The sequence below is a fragment of the Nelumbo nucifera genome, chromosome 1 (assembly GCF_055504915.1).
Source record: "Nelumbo nucifera cultivar China Antique chromosome 1, China Antique-T2T, whole genome shotgun sequence".
Taxonomy (NCBI): Eukaryota; Viridiplantae; Streptophyta; class Magnoliopsida; order Proteales; family Nelumbonaceae; genus Nelumbo; species Nelumbo nucifera.
The window spans coordinates 20,254,437-20,273,050 of record NC_142649.1 but is presented as its reverse complement, the minus strand read 5'-3'; the positions used below and the strand labels follow the sequence as shown (position 1 = coordinate 20,273,050).

At 38.2% G+C, this 18,614-nt stretch overlaps 1 protein-coding gene and 1 pseudogene across 2 annotated transcripts; both read left to right on the top strand.

Moving 5' to 3' along the window:
* Positions 1–53: 53 nt before the first annotated feature.
* AAK6 (P-loop containing nucleoside triphosphate hydrolases superfamily protein) lies at positions 54–9,992 on the top strand. 2 transcript variants are annotated; one of them, XM_010270791.3, is made up of 3 exons: positions 54–374; positions 9,380–9,525; positions 9,606–9,992. In XM_010270791.3, the coding sequence occupies exons 1-3, from the start codon at positions 180–182 to the stop codon at positions 9,793–9,795; spliced, it is 531 nt and encodes a 176-aa protein (XP_010269093.1). In that variant the 5' UTR covers positions 54–179; the 3' UTR covers positions 9,796–9,992. The 2 variants fall into 2 exon arrangements, with proteins under 2 accessions (XP_010269093.1, XP_010269094.1); XM_010270792.3 differs by having other exon boundaries at positions 57–374; positions 9,609–9,992.
* A 34-nt stretch (positions 9,993–10,026) lies between these two features.
* Positions 10,027–17,370, top strand: LOC148802989 (telomere repeat-binding factor 1-like; annotated as a pseudogene).
* Positions 17,371–18,614: the final 1,244 nt, after the last annotated feature.

Below are 18,614 nucleotides of genomic sequence, written 5' to 3'. Positions count from 1 at the left end.
GGGTCTCTCATAACCAAACCGGACCGAACCCTACTAGTCGCCATTCTTTCTTTTTGCAGTTGCAGATACTAGTGAAGCTGCAAGTTGCCAAGTTCTGAGCCTTCTGATCTCTGACCCAAATTCAACGAAGGAGAAAGCAGAAAACGTAAAAGGTTGTTGAAGCACAGGTCTTACCTTCCATGGCACAGAATAGCAGGAAGAGGCCCAATATTCTAATGACGGGAACCCCAGGAACGGGCAAAACTACGACCTCATCTCTGCTGGCCGACGCGACGCAGCTTCGCCATATAAATGTGAGTGAACTGGTGAAGGAGAAGAATTTGCATCAGGGATGGGACGACGAGTTCGACTGTCATGTCATCGACGAAGACTTGGTATGCCATTCAAAACCTTAAAACCCTAGATTCCATTTTCTCTCTTCTGATAGCTTGTGATTGTTTGATTGATATAAAGAACTGGGTTCCTAGGAAAGTAAGTGGTTGTCATCTATTAATGGGTTTTTGCTTGTTTTAGTTCTTGGTTGTTCGTTTATAAGCTAAATTCGAAGATAGGTTGATGGAAAATGCTTTCGGGGAATCTTTGGTGACTCCTAGATGGTCAAAATTCATGATTTTTTGATGATACAAAGGGGAAATAATGCCTATGTTGTGGTTGGTGAGAGCATTCTATTTGTTGGATGTGCAAGTGATGACGAAGCTTCTTAACTTGGGGAGTAGTGCAGTAGGAGAAGGTTGAGCTACTAGAGTTCCATTTGCTGAAACAGGTGAGGAAAGAAATTATAGGAACTCCCTTTTGTATAGGCACTTTGATCGTAGGGATAACTCGATAAGGTTTATAAAGGAAAATGGATATAGATGGTATTTGTAGGGAACATGGAGAAGGGCATTAGAACTCATCTGGCATATGAAGGATAATGGTTTAACAAATGTGAGATCAAAACCTTGTTACAGTACATCATGATCCTTCCACTTTTCTCAAGATTACCTCTCTAAATCAGAAAGTCTACCACCTGAGAGGATTTTTTCTATCCTTGCCTAACCTGAACATGGTTAAGCCAGTTTGATGTGAAGCTGAATTGGTAACATCATTTAGAATTGAGGCCTTGAGCAACTTGACACAACCCAAATACAAGTATTTTCTTCTATGCCTTTGTGTATTAAGATATGTAAGGAACAATGATTGGAGTAGTTCGGCCTAATGATTGGATTCTTATAATGAGTGAGAGAAGATGAAAACTCAATTTCTATTGGTATGTAAATGTGGTCTTCCATGTTACCATCTTTCTACTTGATGAATTTCAGACTATCAACTCACTGAACTTGGCAAAAGGAACTTTTACTTTTATATCCAAGGATTGTTATTTTTATGAGAAAAATGTATCGAACTTCTTCCATCTAATTGATTCTATTATTACCTCTATATGTCTTGCATGTAAAATGCACTAGTATTAAGACATGTTATGTTGTGGAATCCACAAATTATGAGGAAGTAATGTTGCCTACAATCTACATTGTATAGGATTCACTAGTTGTAAGGATAAGGCTTATCTGCAAGCTTAAAGCTTTCATGCAGCCAAAATGCCTTGCTGGGGTCAAGTCACCAACAACATGACAGATGATCTATGTCAGGTTTGGTTTGTCAGTGACAGAGTAGCAGCATCATTGTCCCCTATGCATAGGCAAAGATGAATTCAGAATGAGAGCTAAGAAGACAGGCTTTGAAAAAGGAGTGGTTTATTGTGATTATGGATGTTGTTGTTAGAATATATATTACAGTTGATAGTTACTTTCAACTATCATCAGTGAGCCTCCAAAATTTAGTACTACAACAATAAACAGCTGGCTCTTCCTCATTTTGGCTGATTTACATCTCATCCTGGCTCTTTTTGCACAAACTACCCTGTCTTTCCAGTTTCTCACTGCCATTCCTAAACCAGTAATAATTCTCACAGGTCCAGGATGTAACACAGGTTATCTTTGACCATCCTTATGGGAGAGGCTCCCACTGGCCAACTGGAGGCTTAGGGGCCATTTGATAATGACTGAAGCAGCATAATTGAACAACTTATTGCTTTATCTTTTAATAGATAAAATAATTAAATAACAAATATTCAAGGGTATAATAGTAATCAACCCAGCTTCAGCCTGATCCATTAAGGAACTCGCAACCTACTTGATAACTTGTTTACTAAAAGACAAAGCAATATGTCATTATTCAGCCACTTCAGCTATTATTCATGTACTCCTTAGACTCGTTATTAGCAACTGAATGCCCATGAGCGCACAGATTCTCTTCCTTACTAATGATATGCATACACTGCCCTGTTGGGATGAGTCCCTGTACTAGAAAACACCTATTGTGGAAACTTCCAAAACTGCCAGCATAGCAAAGCCTTGCTGATTATAATCCTTCACCTTCATCACCTAGGAAATAACCCACATGATATCTTCTTTCCCTTATTGACTATTGAGTCAGATCAAAAAGGAAGTGGGGAATCATACTAAAGAGCCTTTGTATAGGGCAGTAGAAGAATAGTGCTCCATTTACTTGGTTACTCCAGACAGCAAATGTAGTCATCTTCAGTCCCAATATTTTTCTGAAGGTCTCCTGCTGGTTGTGGTGGAGACTTGGGATCGAACCCGCCTGTACCTGGGTTGGGGGGTGTATGGGCTACCCCCACTGCCTTCAAAAGAAATCAAAAATATTTTTCTGGAAAAAGGTAACTTGTATTGTAATAAAAAAAGAGGAAGGGTGTGCATGAGTGGATTGTACAAGGGCCTTGAGAGAACCTGAAAAGCTCTTTTAACAGCTATTGGCACCAATTCAACCTGCAAAGCTTAGTGGAACCCTTATGTTCTAGAGGATCTGGCACAGCTTATCTGTCCTCTGAATAGATCTGTGGTTTCTCTTCTTCTGCACAAATGGAAGATTTGTTTGGGGACGTTTTTTTTGTTAGACAATTCAGTTTTTGTAAGTTGATTTGCACATGAGGCTGCATCTCGTGCCTCCTTTTGGGATGCCTATCTGTACACTTTTTGTTTTTTTTTGTTTTTTTTTTTTTTGTTTTGAAAAAGAAAACCAGAGGTTTGAGGCTGGAGAGACTTGGGCTAGTTGACTAAGGGTGAGAGATTTGAGGCTGGAGAAATTTGAGGCTGGTGAAGGGAGAGAACTCAAATGTTTCGAAGAGGGTATCCCAAAAAACTCCTGTGGGGAGAAGGAGATGGGAGTCAGAGAACTGGTATAGTCGGGAAGAGTTTGATGCAAGAACGAGAAAGAATTTTTCCTATAGTAAAGCGACGGCAGCAGGAGCTTGGCCAGAGTATGGTGCAGCAGAGCTGAAACAGTGTGGCGACAATCTGGTGGTGCTCATAGATCAACAGGGGGTAGATGAGAGAAGAGAGTTTCTAAGAGGCTGCCTTGTGGGGAGATCCCGGTGGGGAGTAGGGATTAGAGAAGTTGGGGATTGGGTGAAGAGAATACGGAGGGAGGTGGGAGGTGTAAAGATAAAGAAAATGGTGGACGATCTCTTCCTATTTATCTTCCCGTCGAAAGATGAAGCGGATTGGATACTTAGAAACGACCCATTGCAGATGGGAAGAAATCAGCTTCTTCTCGATTGGTGGGGGGCAAGTGTTGGATGCTTCTATCCGGAATCGGATTCTGACTCTGTCCATAACGATCCAATCTGGGAAGTTGCAGAGGTCTTGGTTGTTGGAGGTCAGTGAAAGGGAGGAGGAGAAAGACGAAGAGGTGGGGAATACAAACCATCAGATCTGTACACAGACACGGTCAAGATGGTGCCTTGGGAATACCAAGAGGGGGAGATTCAAATTTTAAACTTTTCGCAAGAGAGGGGATTTATGGTGGTGGACCAACTAAAGACTTTAATTAAAGAATGTATTGAGGAGATACAAAGGGGGAAGGTAGTGGGGGACAAACTGGCAGCCTCGGAGGATAGGAGACAGGTGTTAGAAGAGAATCTCCAAATACACCCGATCACAGTGGAGCATACCCAAACCCAAAACCCACATCGAAACTGCCCAGTTTCTCACCCAGTGCGGGTAAATGAAACCATTCAAGCTGGGAAAGCCCTAAGGGAACCCAGATTACCTCGGCAGGAGCAAGTCAAGAGCGATCAGGTTCATCTCGGACCCCGGTGGCTTAGCCAACCCCAGAGAAGGTCAGGTAATCACTCTTCTCCAATAAAGCGAAGGTCCAACCCTCTCTCCTTCACCTTGGAGAATACAGACGAAGAATTTGGTTTAATCTCTACTCCTAACCAGTCGTTGCGGCAAGATTCAGAGGATTGAAGACTGACTTCAAACCAACTCTCTATTATTCAGGTGGAAGAGGAACCTATGGAGGTGCAGCCGATAGCAGTGTTTGAGTCATCTAACTAGAAGAAGAACCAATCTGCCGCGCAAGAGAGAAAGAAGCTGATAGCTAATCCGGGAATTAACCATAAAGAAACTTTTCAAGTGAATGGAAATACCCCACCCATCGTCAATAAAGGAAAAGGTGTAACCTTGGCGACACAGGAAGAAGGTCTTTTAAACCATCTTCTTCCTCTTCTTGGGTTTCTTCAAAATTATTGGGGTTAGGGAAATTTTTGGGAGTTTCGTTAGAGGGTCTGAAGGAAGAAACAACTACATTCATGGAGGGAATTGAGTATAGAATTCTCATGGAAAGGGGAAAATTAGCAGCCAAAAAAGGGGCACTGCTTCAAAAAAGAACAAGGAAATGATGAGATTAAATTGGAGGCAAAATGACAGGGCGGTGAGCTACGAAGGGGGGGGGGGGTGAGAGGGAGTAAGAAGTAGAAAGGGAGGTGGTTGGTTTTTTATCTGTCAAGTTGTTGATGGATTTAAAAATATTGTCTTGAAATGTTAGAGGGCTGGGGTCGGGCAGAAGGAGGTTAGTAGTGTGTGAGGTTGTTAAAAAAGCCAAAATTCAGATTCCTATGCTTCAGGAGGCTAAGCTGGAATCTATGGATGCAGGGATAGTCCGGAGTATTTGGGGGGAGGGTCAGGTGAGGTGGAGAGCTAAGTCGGCAAGGGGCAGTGCTGGGGGCTTGGCCATCCCTTGGGACCCAACTGTGTGTAGAGTGATTTCACATAGGGTGGGTTCTTTTTCCATCTCTCTCATAATGGAACTTGCTAATGGAAGCCTATGTCAAGTGACTAATGTGTATGGTCCTACTGAAGCAAACCTTAGGAACTTATTTTTGGAAGAATTAGCAGAGGTGAGAGGCTCTACTTCTTGCCCTTGGGTAATTGGAGGGGATTTCTATATCACTCTGTCGGTTGAAGAAAAAATGTAAGAGGCAGGAGATCAAGGGGGATGAGCTTATTTGCTAATTTTGTAAACAATTTGAAGCTCATTGATCTACCTCTAGTGGGAGGAAGCTTTACTTCTCTGATTTCAAGCAAGTGATCCTTCCGAGACCTGTCTTAGACCATGCTCCAATCCAACTGATCTGTGGCAGTAGGAACAGAATCAAAGCACCTTTTAAGTTCGAGAATGCATGGTTTGAAGAGGCTGACTTCCTTCCGTTATTAAGATCATTTTGGTGTGAAGTGCAGGTGGAGGGGTCTAGCTCATTTGTTTTAGCAAAAAAGTTGGGTGCAGTTAAGGAAAAATTGAAAATCTGGAAAGTGGAAAATAATCTGAACTCAGAAACAGAAAAGAGAGCTTGCCTTAGCCTAATTGAAGAAATTGACAGAGCATAGGAAGCAGGCCCAAAGAGTTAAGAATGAAAAAAGCCCAAGCAAAGGCTGTATTTGACAAATTGGCAGTCAAGGAGGAATTGAAGTGGAGACAGAGAGCCAAATCAAAATGGCTGAAAGCAGGGGATAGGAACACTCATTATTTCCATAAGTTGGCAAATGCTAGAAACAGAATCTCATCAATTAGCAAGCTTATTTGGGATGATAAGGTGGGTGAGTCAGTTGCAGAAATCAAAGCAATTACAACTTCTTTTTATAAAAATCTTTATAAAGAAAGTTGGAAATGCAGACCTTTCCCCCTAAACCTTCCTTTTAAAAGGTTGAGTGAAGATCAAAGATGCTCCCTTCAAAGACCATTTTCTAAGGAGGAGATTAAGTTGGCAATCAGCAATTTGGACAATGAAAAATCTCCTGGGCCTGATGATTTCTCCAACATGTTTTATGTTAAGTGTTGGGATTTTGTGAAGCAAGATATTCTAAATGCTTTTCAAACCTTCCACACAAGTGCTTCTCTGCAAAGGAGCTTGAACAATACATTTACCATTCTTATTCCCAAAATTGAAGGGGCTGTGCACTTAAAAGACTTTAGGCCAATAAGCCTTCTGAACAACTTCTACAAGATTCTGGCCAAAGTCTTAGCTGAAAGAATGAAGGAGGTGTTAGATTGTGTGATATCAAACACTCAAAGTGCCTTCGTTCCAGGTAGGCAAATGATTGACTCGGTTCTAGTTGCAAATGAGTTGATTGACTCTAGGAAGAGAGGGGATTCCTGGTTTGGTGTGTAAGCTGGATATAGAAAAAACTTACAACCATGTTAATTGGAGATGCTTGGGTGAGTTTTAGAAACAAATGAATTTTGGGCAAAAGTGGAGAAACTGGATGAAAGTTTGTATGTCTTCTCCTAAGTTTTTCTATTTTGATAAATGGCCAATCAGCAGGTTTCTTTGAGAGTTCTAGAGGGCTTAGGCAGGGAGACCCCTTCTCTTTATTTGTATTGCTGAAATTCTAGCTCTCTTTAGTCAGAAGGCAGCCGATTCTGGTTTGTGGGAAGGATTTGCAATCTCCCCAGGGGAGGAAAAAGTTAATATCCTTCAATTTGTAGATGATACCTTATGCTTTATTGATGCCTCTCAGGAGCAGTTGGAAAACCTTCTTGGGATTCTCAGTTGATTTGAAGTAGTGACAGGTTTGAAAGTTAACCTCAACAAAAGCCAAATCACCCCAGTGGGTCAGGTTCCTAACTTGGAAGAGTGTGCCAATGTTATGGCTTGTCGGGTGGAACTGCTTCCGATGAAATATCTGGGCCTTCCATTGGGAGCTAAATGCTCTTCTTCAGCCATTTGGGATCCTATAATCGAAAGATTGGAAAAGAAACTGTCATCATGGAAGGCAAAATACCTTTCTTTTGGTGAAAGAGTGACCCTCCTAAAAAGTACCCTCTCCAACCTTCCTACTTATTTTCTTTCCCTTTTCCCTATCCCATCAAAAGCGGCAAATAGAATAGAGACTCTCCAAAAGAATTTCTTGAGAGGTTGGGAGGAAGAAAAGAAGATCCACCTTGTGACTTGGGATCAAATATGTCTCCCTAGGGAGGAAGGGGGTCTGGGATTGAGAAAAATTAATGTGACTAATTTGGCTTTGCTTAGCAAATGGATCTGGAGATTTGCCACTGAAAGGGGTATCTGGTGGAGAAGCCTGATAGCTACCAAATTTGGGGTTGATTGGGGAAACTGGAGAACAAGAGATCCTCTTCCTAACTGGGGCTGCTCTTTATGGAAAAGCATAATGAGGCTCCCTTGTTTGAAGGGGGTATCAGTCTTAAAGTAGGCAGAGGGGACAGGGTTAGATTCTGGAAGGATCATTGGTGCTTGCCTTTGGCTGAAGAATTTCCCCTTCTCTATCAGTGTGTTTCCAACCAGCATACTTCAGTGGCTGATTTATACAGTCTCGGGTAATGAGGTGACTTGGGTCCCCCAGTTCAGAAGAGGCCTTTTTGATTGGGAAGTACAAGAAGCTATGAGCTTGCTGGAAACCTTACAGGTTCAGAGCATTGACTTTAACCAGGATGACCAGTGGATTTGGAATTTTGGACTTGGTCCAATGAGGGTAGTTTGTCAGTAAAATCAATGGCCAATAGACTCAACAGTAGAGTAGCAGTGAGGGACTTTCCTTCTATGCAGGTTTGAAATTCAATTAGTCCTTCAAAAGTAAATTTCCTTGTCTGAACCATGGCTTTAAATAAATGCCTGTCCAGCACTAACCTAGAAAGAAAAGGCTTGCAGATCCCTGATAATTCTTGTTCTCTTTGTGAAACACATCCAGAGTCTACGGACCATCTCTGTATTCACTGCCCGATTGCTGCCCAGGTGTTGTACCATTTCTTGAAGGCTGTGGGGATATGTTGGGTCATGCCAAAAATTGTTAAGGATATGCTCTGTAGCTGGAAGATCAGTAATTTGAAGAAAAGAGGGAAGCTGGTCTGGACTTCTATCCCGGATGCAGTGCTCTGGTCTATTTCGTCTGAGAGAAACAGAATATTTAATCATAAAGTGAGAAGGCCTGAGGAATAAGTACAGATGGCTGTTAGTAAACTGATATCCTGGATTTCAGTTACCCCAGAATTCAAACATGTAAATGTAATTGGGGTCCCCAGGCCTGCCTTGTTGGCAGGTTTCTGTTTGTACTCTCAAAGTTTAGTCTAATAAATTTACCTTACCTTTTCAAAAAAAAAAAACAATTCTAGATGTACTTGAAAAAAATTTCCCATGTATACTGGAGCAGACCAAAAAGGATATGGATTGAAGTAGTGTGAAATGATTTAAGCACTCATAATTTAACAATGGATTTGGCATCGAACAGAACTGAATGGTGAAACAGGATTCATGTAGCCAATCCCATATAGTTGATGATGATCTCCAAAGTGATTGTAGCTAGACCCTAGATATCTTTTAGGATGACAGACCAACAAATAGATGGTCTTTCTATCCACCCAAGAAGAAACACCAGGACATGAACTCCTATTAAAGGTAATGTTGTGTCTAACACACTAATACATGGAAAATGAAAGTAAGTTCCAAAAAATGGTGCTAGTGCGGTAGTGCCACTGTATCCCTAAATCATCAGGAAGAAATTAGCACTGAAGATTCCTGGATGTACCCAATCTTCTGAACAGTTGAGAATGAGATCAGATTTCATATCTATATGGCAGTGCAGCAGCCAGCAGATGTGGGATGGATTCCTCCTCTACTTTAGAGACAGTGCATAGATTCTCAATGTCCCTTCAATATTTTTTTTTTACTTGGAAAGTGAACCCCCACAGCTTCACTATGTTTTGTAAACATTCAATTTTGAATTGACTCATTTTGGTTTCTTCTTTTAATTTGATCTATTAGTTGCCCCAAATTAGTAATGAATGAAGACTGCTTGGAAGCTATTCTCTTTATTTACTTTTGACAATGATCATTCAAATTCTAGTGGATCCTGTTCTAAAACTTAATGGTCTTTACTTTTTCTTAGAATTTACAAATTAGATATGAACAACCATTAATCATCTGTAACATAGCTTGTTTGGATCTTGGAGTAGCCAAAGTTATCTTTCACCTCCATGGGGTTACTTCTCTAATGCATCAAATAATGAGAAGTAATTATTTCAGGTGTGTGATGAGCTTGAGGACTTGATGGAAGAAGGGGGAAACATTATAGATTACCATGGTTGTGATTTTTTCCCTGAACGTTGGTTTGATCATGTAGTGGTCCTTCAAACTGACAATTCAGTGTTGTATGATCGCTTGAGCAACAGGTGACAACTTTGTACCTCTCTATTTCTTTTATTCATTCCTCTCTGGTTCCACCTTAATGGCTAGAATTTTACATGCACAGCAGAGGCTACATGGGCCGAAAGCTTACAAACAATATTGAATGTGAAATTTTTCAAGTGTTGCTGGAAGAGGCAAAAGAAAGTTACCAAGAGGACATTGTGGTGGCAATGCAGAGCAACTGCGTTGATGACATAAGTAACAACGTTGCCACTTTGACAGATTGGGTGAGGAGTTGGCAGCCAGCATCATAGTCACATCACTATTTTCTTCTGGGCATATCCTTATATGATGCTAAAACAGCTACATAGAACCTTTATCAGTGCTAGGAAGATTTATAAAAAGGCTGTTTGCATGGAATACCTCTTTTTGTGTTTGTTTCTCTAAGAGAAACTTGTTAAAGCAAACATGGTAGTCTACTATTATCAAAGCTAGATGGTTATATTTGATATATTGCTTTATCTCGGCTGGTGGTTGGGATTAGTATGTTTCTCCTGCAGCATACATTTGTTTCTCCATTTGCATCGTTTCCAAACGCAGCCGCAAGGTTGAAAGAAGAGCTCAGCATTCAAGTGATGGGCAAGGTTCAAAATATCGAGAGGTATTGGTGCATGTTGACTAATAGGTATCGGTTTTTGGAGTCACCTGTACTGCAAGTATCCCACTTTCATTGATACTTTTAATGATGGCTTTTTTTTCTATTTTTAATTAACTCATGGTTTTAGGAAGTGATTTGTCACAGGTTAAAGGGGTTAGAAGAGCTTGGGTAGACAAAAAAGGACATGGATAGAAGTGGTAAGAAAATGATTTATGCATATTTAACAATAGATATGCCAATATGGCTTTACATAAAATTGATTAGCGAAACAGGATTCATGTAATCGACCTCATATAGTTGGGAATAAGGCATGGATGATGATGATGATGTCTTTCAATGATAAAACATCATAGGATGTGTCGTAATGTTTGAAAACGCCCTAGATCCTTGTAAATATCATTTCGGTAGATTCAAAATCGATATTATATTGTACGATGTAATATTTTGAACCTTGGATACAGTATTGGTATCAAGAAATCCACAATGTAATGTAGGCTATGCCAAAAAATAGGAAAGTCCTTTTCTGGTGCAGAATAATGTATTAATATCACCTTAATTTTAATATTATCAAGTAGATACCAGAGCAAGAATACTTGAGAAAATCTGTGAAATTCTTTAGGCTCAGTTTGGAAGGAGTATAAAAACAAATATGTAGAGTGCAAAATAATGTATTTTGTATTATTTTTTATGTATTTATACCCCTCCCAAACTGAGCCTTAAGAACTTTTTTCAATTCTTGTTTTTCTGTTATTTTCCTATTGGGTTCAACTATGACACCAGAAAGGCATGATACTAGAAGAAAAACTCGTGACCAATCAACCGGTGTTATAAAATGTAATAACCAACCAGATGGTATTTATCGAAATTCAAAGGGATATTTGGTTGGTCAAAGCCCTTCAGGGAGCAAATCTTTCTGGCATTACAGATTTATTCTTTCTTTCAAACCAAACGCAGCCTTCATTCAGCAACTATATGTGGAAATTTGACGAGGGAAAATGAAAACAGCATTCACATTCAATTCCGTCTATCTTGTATGCAAATTACTTGTGAGATTGGGTTTTATAGTTGTGTGAGTGATAAATTTATGCAAATTATTTATGGGATTGGATTCTATAGTTGTGTGAGACTGAGTGTGATGAATTTGGGCACTCTTAATGATTGGTTTTTTTTTTTTTCTAACAATAAATTGTGACCAACCGGTATCATAAACATGTTAACCAATCAAGTGGAATTTATTGAAATTCATGGGTGGATTTTGATTGGTCAAAACTTTTGGGGTACCATGTCTTTCCAGCATTATAGATTTTCCCTTTGATGAAAGATGGGATTCAGACGTATTGCCAAGCCTAGGAGATTTAAAAAGAAAAATGGTAAAACCGTAAAAGACTTAAACTTACCTTGACCTTTAGTTTTTAGAAATTGATTTAAATAGGGATGCAAACGGATTAGATCGGATTTAAATCAGGGTATATCCAAATCCTATGACATTGTTTATGTTAGATCTGATCTGATCCAAAGTTCTGATCCGATATGATAGGCTTCGATTTGAATTCAAATCCTATTGGTAAGTTGGATATTCCCAGATCGGATAGGGGTGATCCAAATCTAATCTGATTTCTGATTGGATCCTATTATCCGATCTGATCCAAAGATCTAAACAGGGGTGATCCAAATTCAACCAAATAGGATCGGACCATGATCCGACTCATTTGCACCCCTAGATTTAAACATACTTTAAATTTTAAAATGGATTTAAACATACCTTGTGCTTCATTTTATTTCAAATTTTCAAAAAGAACAAAAAAGAAGACATTTAATGACTATTCAATATGTTAGTGGGTGGACCTAAAAAGATTTTTGGCCTTCTCCTAATGGGTTCTCCAAAGAAATGAATCACAAAAGAAGGAATTGCCCTTAAAGGCTGGGATTAAGAAACATGGAGCACAATATTGAAAGACCCATTGGCTTTGCATTCAAATGGATCTGAAGGACAGGACAAATGGAGGAATCTGTTTTCATGGCAAATGGGTGGGGATTCAAGGAGAAGGCTTAGATTAGCAATTCAAAAGGAGCCAACAGATCCCAAAGCATGATCATAACACAATGGCGCTCAGTACGGTAGTTCAAAGTGATGATGCCAAAACTCTTGCAATCTTTAATAGTACTGACACATTGCAGATGGCAGGCCTGAAAAAAAAGCATCATAAATGTTGGATAATCTTATATAGGAAGCTATAACCAATTTGAAGGAGCCCACTGATTCTAACAGGACTTCTATTGTTTTGTATATTGAAGACCACTGCTGGTGCTGGGCATCGCCAAATTTCAAGTGGTTGTTGTCAGAGGAGTTGAAGTTTTTGACAGCAAGTGGGAAATTGGTTAAGGTAAAGGGCAAGCGCATGATCGCACTAAGGTCATCATAGAAAGAAGATGCTCGGAGTGCAAATACCGGAGAGTTGGGGTGAAAGTGAATCAATTTTTTCACAAGCTATTCAAGCTTAGCTCGTGAAAAATTCAATTTGGTTCTGTTTAAACCGAGTTTTGAGACAAGTTCAAGTTCAATGAAGGTCAGCTCGAGAGGCTTGCAAACATAACCGTGCCTAATACATACATACATACATACAATAATTTTTACTATATGTATAATAACATTATTATTTTTTATATGTATCATGATAAATAGTTTTTTATAATTCTTAATTTTTTGCATGTAAAATAAAAAATAATTTTTATATGTATAATTTTTATTTTTTATAGGAAGCGTGGCTCATAGTCAATCTCAATCCAAGTCGAACTCGAATGTACAAGCTTTTGAGTCGAGTCGATTCGAGCTCAAGTTTCTAGCTCGAGTTTTGGCAAGTCGAGCTCAAATAGCCAAATGTTTGGCTCAGCTCGGCTCAAATCCACCCCTAGTGGAGAGAAGAGGGATTATTCTAGAGAGGAAAAGTCTCATCTATTAAAGGGATATAAGGGTAAAATAGGATTTTAAAAATTGTAAATGAATTCACATGTAACATTTTATTGATGGAGGGTATCTTTAAATCCAATGGGTTAGTGCACAAGGTATATTTAAGTCAATTTCTAAAAACTTAGGATATGTAAAAAAGAAGGGCCTTTTTACAGTCCACTCCACCTCAAAATTCATAAAGTAATTCCCCAAATGTATTTATCCCCCTCCCCCCGGTGAATTGGGAATCTTTCCCCCTAGCACTGACCCAAACTATACAATCACATTATGAATTTTGAAGTGGACTAAGCTCAAATTACCAAAAAAAAAAAAAAAAAAAAACTTTAATGCCTTTATGGGGGCAGGCTGGTAGTACTCTTCCCTCTTGGGCTAATTTCATAATCGTATTCAACTCCACTCTCATATCTGCAGCTTAAGCCAAACACAGACTTAAGACTTCACTCACTGACTATTCTCATACAACAAATTTTGAACACCAAGAGAAAGTTTGGAGTAAAAGCTTAGATAAAGCTCTATTTTGTGTTGGATACAATGATATGACTAGAATACACATGATTACAGTAGAAGAACTCACAAAGAATCTCAAAGATGCATTAATAATGCTAAATTTAAAGTTCATATTATTATAGGTAAAGCATAGGCACATACAGTTTTAACACTTTCTTTGATTCTAATTTATTTTAAATTTTAAAATTTTAAACTCACACCCACGACCCATAATTAACTCTTCTTTTAAGATATATTAATTCTTGTTATTTAATTCCCCATCTATCCTCTTTTAATTCACTCCCCAAACCCGGCAATGACATGAGCTTCGTGCATTGGGCTCCCCTTTTTTATTCAATTCCTATCAATTTTAAATGCGGGTTCATAGAACTACATTATACTAGCTTCCTGTCCTCTCTCTTTTTTTATTCTCCTTGTAGGGGATAAGGGATAAGAAATGGATAGCAATTCTTGCAGCAAGATCTTCAGGAGGGATGGGTTGGTTACAAGTTATTACAAAAGCTAAAATTTCTAAAAGAAAGTTAAAAGCTTGGGGAAAAGAAGAATTTAAAGCCTCTAAAGATGAGAAAAGGAATATTCTTTTAGAGCTAGAAGATTTAGACATAAAGGAACAAAGTGGATCTCTAAATGACTAAAGTAAAGTAGAAGAGTTGATTTGAGGAAATTGTGGGAGAAGGTAGTCAGAAGAGAAAAAAATTTATTGGAGGAAGAGATGGAGAGTGAGATGGCTAAATGAATGAGATAATAGCTCTAGATTCTTTCATGCTTACACTTTAGGAAGGCATAGTAAAAATTGCATCTCTAAATTGAAAGTGGATCAAAGGGAAGTGAAGAATGTTGAGGAGATCACATAAGCTTTTTTGTTTTTCTTGAGAAGCTTGTACTCTAAGAGCTTGCAACCACTTCTTGAGGAATTGAGAAGTCCTAACCCTGCCTTTAGAAAATAAGTCTTGGCTGAAAAGAAGTGCTGGGATATTGTTTAGCATGAATGAAACAGGGCTCCTTGGCCAGATGGTTTACCCTTGTACTTCTTTTAGAAGTGTTGGGATATTGTTAAAGAAGATCTAATAGAGTTCTTTAGGCATTTCTACTCCTCTACCATTGTAAACAAAGGATTAAATTCAACCTTTCTTTGTCTTATCCAAAAGAAATGAGGATTTTAGAGGTCAAGGATTTTAGACCAATAAGCTTGGTAGGAAACATTTACAAAATCTTGGCCAAGGTGTTAGCAAAGAGGCTCAAAGAAGTCTTAAGAGAGCTCATATCCCCAAACCAATTTGCTTTTGTCAAAGGAAGACAAATTGTGGACAACATCCTAATTGCAAAATGAGTGTGTAGAAGACAAAAATGCTTCTAGGAATCCCAAGCTTCTAGTTAAATTAGGCATCGAAAAAGCTTATGATAAAGTAGATTAGGATTGCATCTTAGACTGCTTAAAACTTGGAGGATTTGGTAGTAGATGGATCATGTGGAAGAAAGACTCCATTGGTTCTTCCTGGTTTCCAGTGATGGTTAATGGGGAACTAAAAGGTTACTTTAAGGCAAGTAAAGGGCTCATACAAGACTACCCACTCTCTCCTTTCCTCTTAACTCTAGTGATGGATATTTTCAATTACCTCTCTGAAAAATTCAACCTTCTTAATCTGATGAAAGGGTTTGAAATAGGGAGGAATTTGATTCCTATTTCTCATTTACAATTTGTTGGTGATATCATATTGTTTCCAGATGCCTCCATAGAAAACACCACCAGCGTGAAAAGGATAATTGGATGCTTTGAATTAATAATCACGTGTTTGAGGGTCAATTTTAGCAAAAGCAGCATTGTAACAATAAATTCTGTAACAGAGGATCTTCTAAAATAGTTCAAATCAGTGTTGGAATGCAAAGTGGAAAACCTCCATATTTCCTATTTAGGGATGCTTCTTGGAGGAAATCCAAGATCCTAAAACTTTTAGGGGCCAATGATGGAGAAGTGTGAGAAGAAGTTAGCATCCTAGAAGAGATGTTATCTACGATCTATCTAAAGGGGGAAGACTTACACTTCTAAAGGCCATCCTAACAAACTTGTTGCCTATCTATTTCCTCTCAATGTTCCAAATTCCGATGAAAGTAACAAATCTAATTGAAAAAATTCAAAGAAACTTTCTGTGGGATGGAGGATGGGAAAAAAGAAATCATTTGTAAGGTAGGATCAAGTTTGCAAGCCAAAGGAGGAAGGGGTCTAGGAGTTGGACATCTAAAAGAAAAAACCATTTCCCTCCTGGGTAAATGGTTGTGGAGGTTCCCCATTGAATCCATTGCTCTTTGGATAGTTGTCATCACAAGCAAATATGGATTAAACAACGGATGGGATAGCAACCTCCTTTCAAACTGGGTAAACTCTTCAAACCCTTGGAAAGGTATAGTCTCTTCACATTCTGTCTTCTTTCCTTTTGTTAGAAATAGAGTGGGGAGTGGTTCTAAAATAAAATTCTGGAAATACCTTTGGTGGGGGAATTCTACCTTAGCAGCCTCATTCCCAGACTTTTCAACATTTCCCTAGGCAAAGACTCAAGTGTTTCCTCTTGTATCCATGACCTTCCTACTGTCAACAACCTGAATTTATAGCTAAAGAGACCCTTAAGGGACTAAGAATTTTTAGATCTTGTGGCTCTCATCAAAGTCATAAAGAGGTCTACATTTCCCCCCACTCCCCTGATACCTAAGTGTGGACCCTACACCCAAATGGTGATTTCTCTTCCAAGTCTATTTAAAGCTCTAACAACAGGGGAAGACAACTCATTGTTCCCTTCTAAGAAAATCTAGTGTAGAAACATCCCTTCTAGAGTTCTTTCTTTTTTTTTTTTTTTGTATGGGAAGCTTGTCTACATAGTATAAACACATGTGATCTCCTTACAAAGAAAATCTTGGGAAGGCTTTACATTTCTCCTCATGCCTGTTGCTTGTGTATGCAAGATGGAAAAACAGTTGATCACCTTCTTATTCATTGTAAGTTCAGTCAAAAGGTCTGGTTGCACTTCTTAAACCTAGCAAGTTATCATTGGGTTTTCCCAAAGCACATTCAAGACTTTATTCATTAGTAGCAAGGCTATGGCCTAAGTAGAAGAGGCAAAGCCTACTAGCAAACGGTGTTACATGCAGTAATTTGTGGAGTTTGGGAGGAAAGAAACAAGCGTTTATTTGAAAATAAACTCAGAACTCTCAATGAGTTAATTTCATATATTTCTTATCTCTGTAATTTTCGGGTGGCTAATCCAGAGTTGTTCCAAGATCTCTCAACTGAATATCTTAACATAAATATACAAACTATTCTTTTATCTTCACACTCCACTCAAACTCCCTTAAGGTAACCAGTAATATTCAATGATGGTGTGATGATTTTATAGTTTGACAAGAGTGTTGTAGCTAATCCAAGTTTAGCTAGAATTGGGGGCACCTTAAGAGATGAAAGAGGTAATATTTGCTAGGTTTTCAATGGCCCAATTGGATTTACTAATTCAACTAAGCCTAAAGTGTTGGTTGCTCTCACTGGAATCAGAATAGTAAAAAGCTTGGGTATTTAGAATCTCTCCATAGTAGGAGACTCAGCAAATACCATTAAATGGCTAAGGGACAAGGAAGGGGTCCTTAGAGGTTGAGCCATTACTTGGAAAAAGCAAGGGATTCCTTGAACTATCTAAATGCAAATTTTTTTTGGATCCCAATGGAGCTAAATCCTATTGCAAATGACTTAGCTAAACTAGGTACTTGCTTAGAAAAGTTGTATAATGACAAATTTCCTCCCTTGTAATCTCTTTGGGGTTCTCCCCTGTTTTGTACTTCCTCTCATCTTTTCTTTCCTACTTTAATGAAATTTGGTTAAACTTTTCTCAAAAAAAGGGCACTACATTATACTATAATAATATATTAAGGGTTTATTCGTTTGCATTGAATTCTGAAATCGGAATGACTCTGAAACTGTAATAATTACTTTAAGAGGTGTATTGGAGTTGGTGAACTTTTCTTAGTACTAAGGTCTAAATGTAGAGAATGTGATTATGAAATCTGAATGTTGAATTCTGAATAGGGGTGTAAACGGAGCAAATTAGAATCCAATCAAGCTTGATTTGAATTTGAAACCGATTAAAAATATAAACATTCGAATTCAACTTGATATTCGATGGTTTTTTAGAACACTAAGTCGAATTCGAATTCGTTTATATAATCGAATATTCGATTTCGATTCGAATTCAAAAATTTTTTTAATGTCAATCTATCCCAACTTCACCAAATGAATAAGAAACCCAGTTCAAAATTTTTTCTCATTCTCTATTGATCCAACCTCTAAGAAACAAAAAAAAAATACAAATAAAAAAAAGTTTTTGAATAATAGCCATCGATTTGGTATTGCAATGTTGGTGTGTTCTGCAACAAGCATAGAGAGATCACTATTGGTGTATTCTACAATGGAGAGATTGTTGATCTCCATATTCAACTCTACAAAATGCATAGAGAGAGAGAAGAAGAGAGAATGCAATTCAAAAATAAAAAGTCAAAAAGGTTTAAACTTGTAAAGCTATAACAAACCATAAAAGGCGGAGAAGAAATGCAGCTATGAACCGAAGAAGAACTGAGAAGAAACACAAGCTTGAATCGAAGAAGAAGAAGAAAGTGAATAGTAAAGTTGAAATGATTCCAATGCAAATAGTGTGAGATAATAAATGGCATGCTTCTTATTCAAGAAATCATCATAACAAATGTTAAAATAATACTAATGAGACATGCCTCTTATTCGAAAAGTCATCATAGCCTCTGAAATAGTTTGTCTTTATTCAACTTTTGCTATTAAAATAATATAAAAAAAAAGCTTTTTAAAAGCCATCATTCAATGTACTTTAATAAAATAATAGAATCAAGTGTTATTCGAATTCGGTTCGATAAATTAATCGGTATAGATGTCTTATTCGAATCCGACGGTTAATAACATTCGAATCATCTGAATTCGATTCGATTATATCCAA

What these genes read in the sequence shown, in the direction of transcription:
- AAK6 (XM_010270791.3), top strand. Translation starts at nt 180, where the DNA reads ATGGCACAGAATAGCAGGAAGAGGCCCAATATTCTAATGACGGGAACC. An exon ending in ATGTCATCGACGAAGACTTG is followed by an intron (nt 375 to 9,379) that starts GTATGCCATTCA and finishes TAATTATTTCAG; the next exon opens with GTGTGTGATGAGCTTGAGGA. An exon ending in TATGATCGCTTGAGCAACAG is followed by an intron (nt 9,526 to 9,605) that starts GTGACAACTTTG and finishes TTACATGCACAG; the next exon opens with CAGAGGCTACATGGGCCGAA.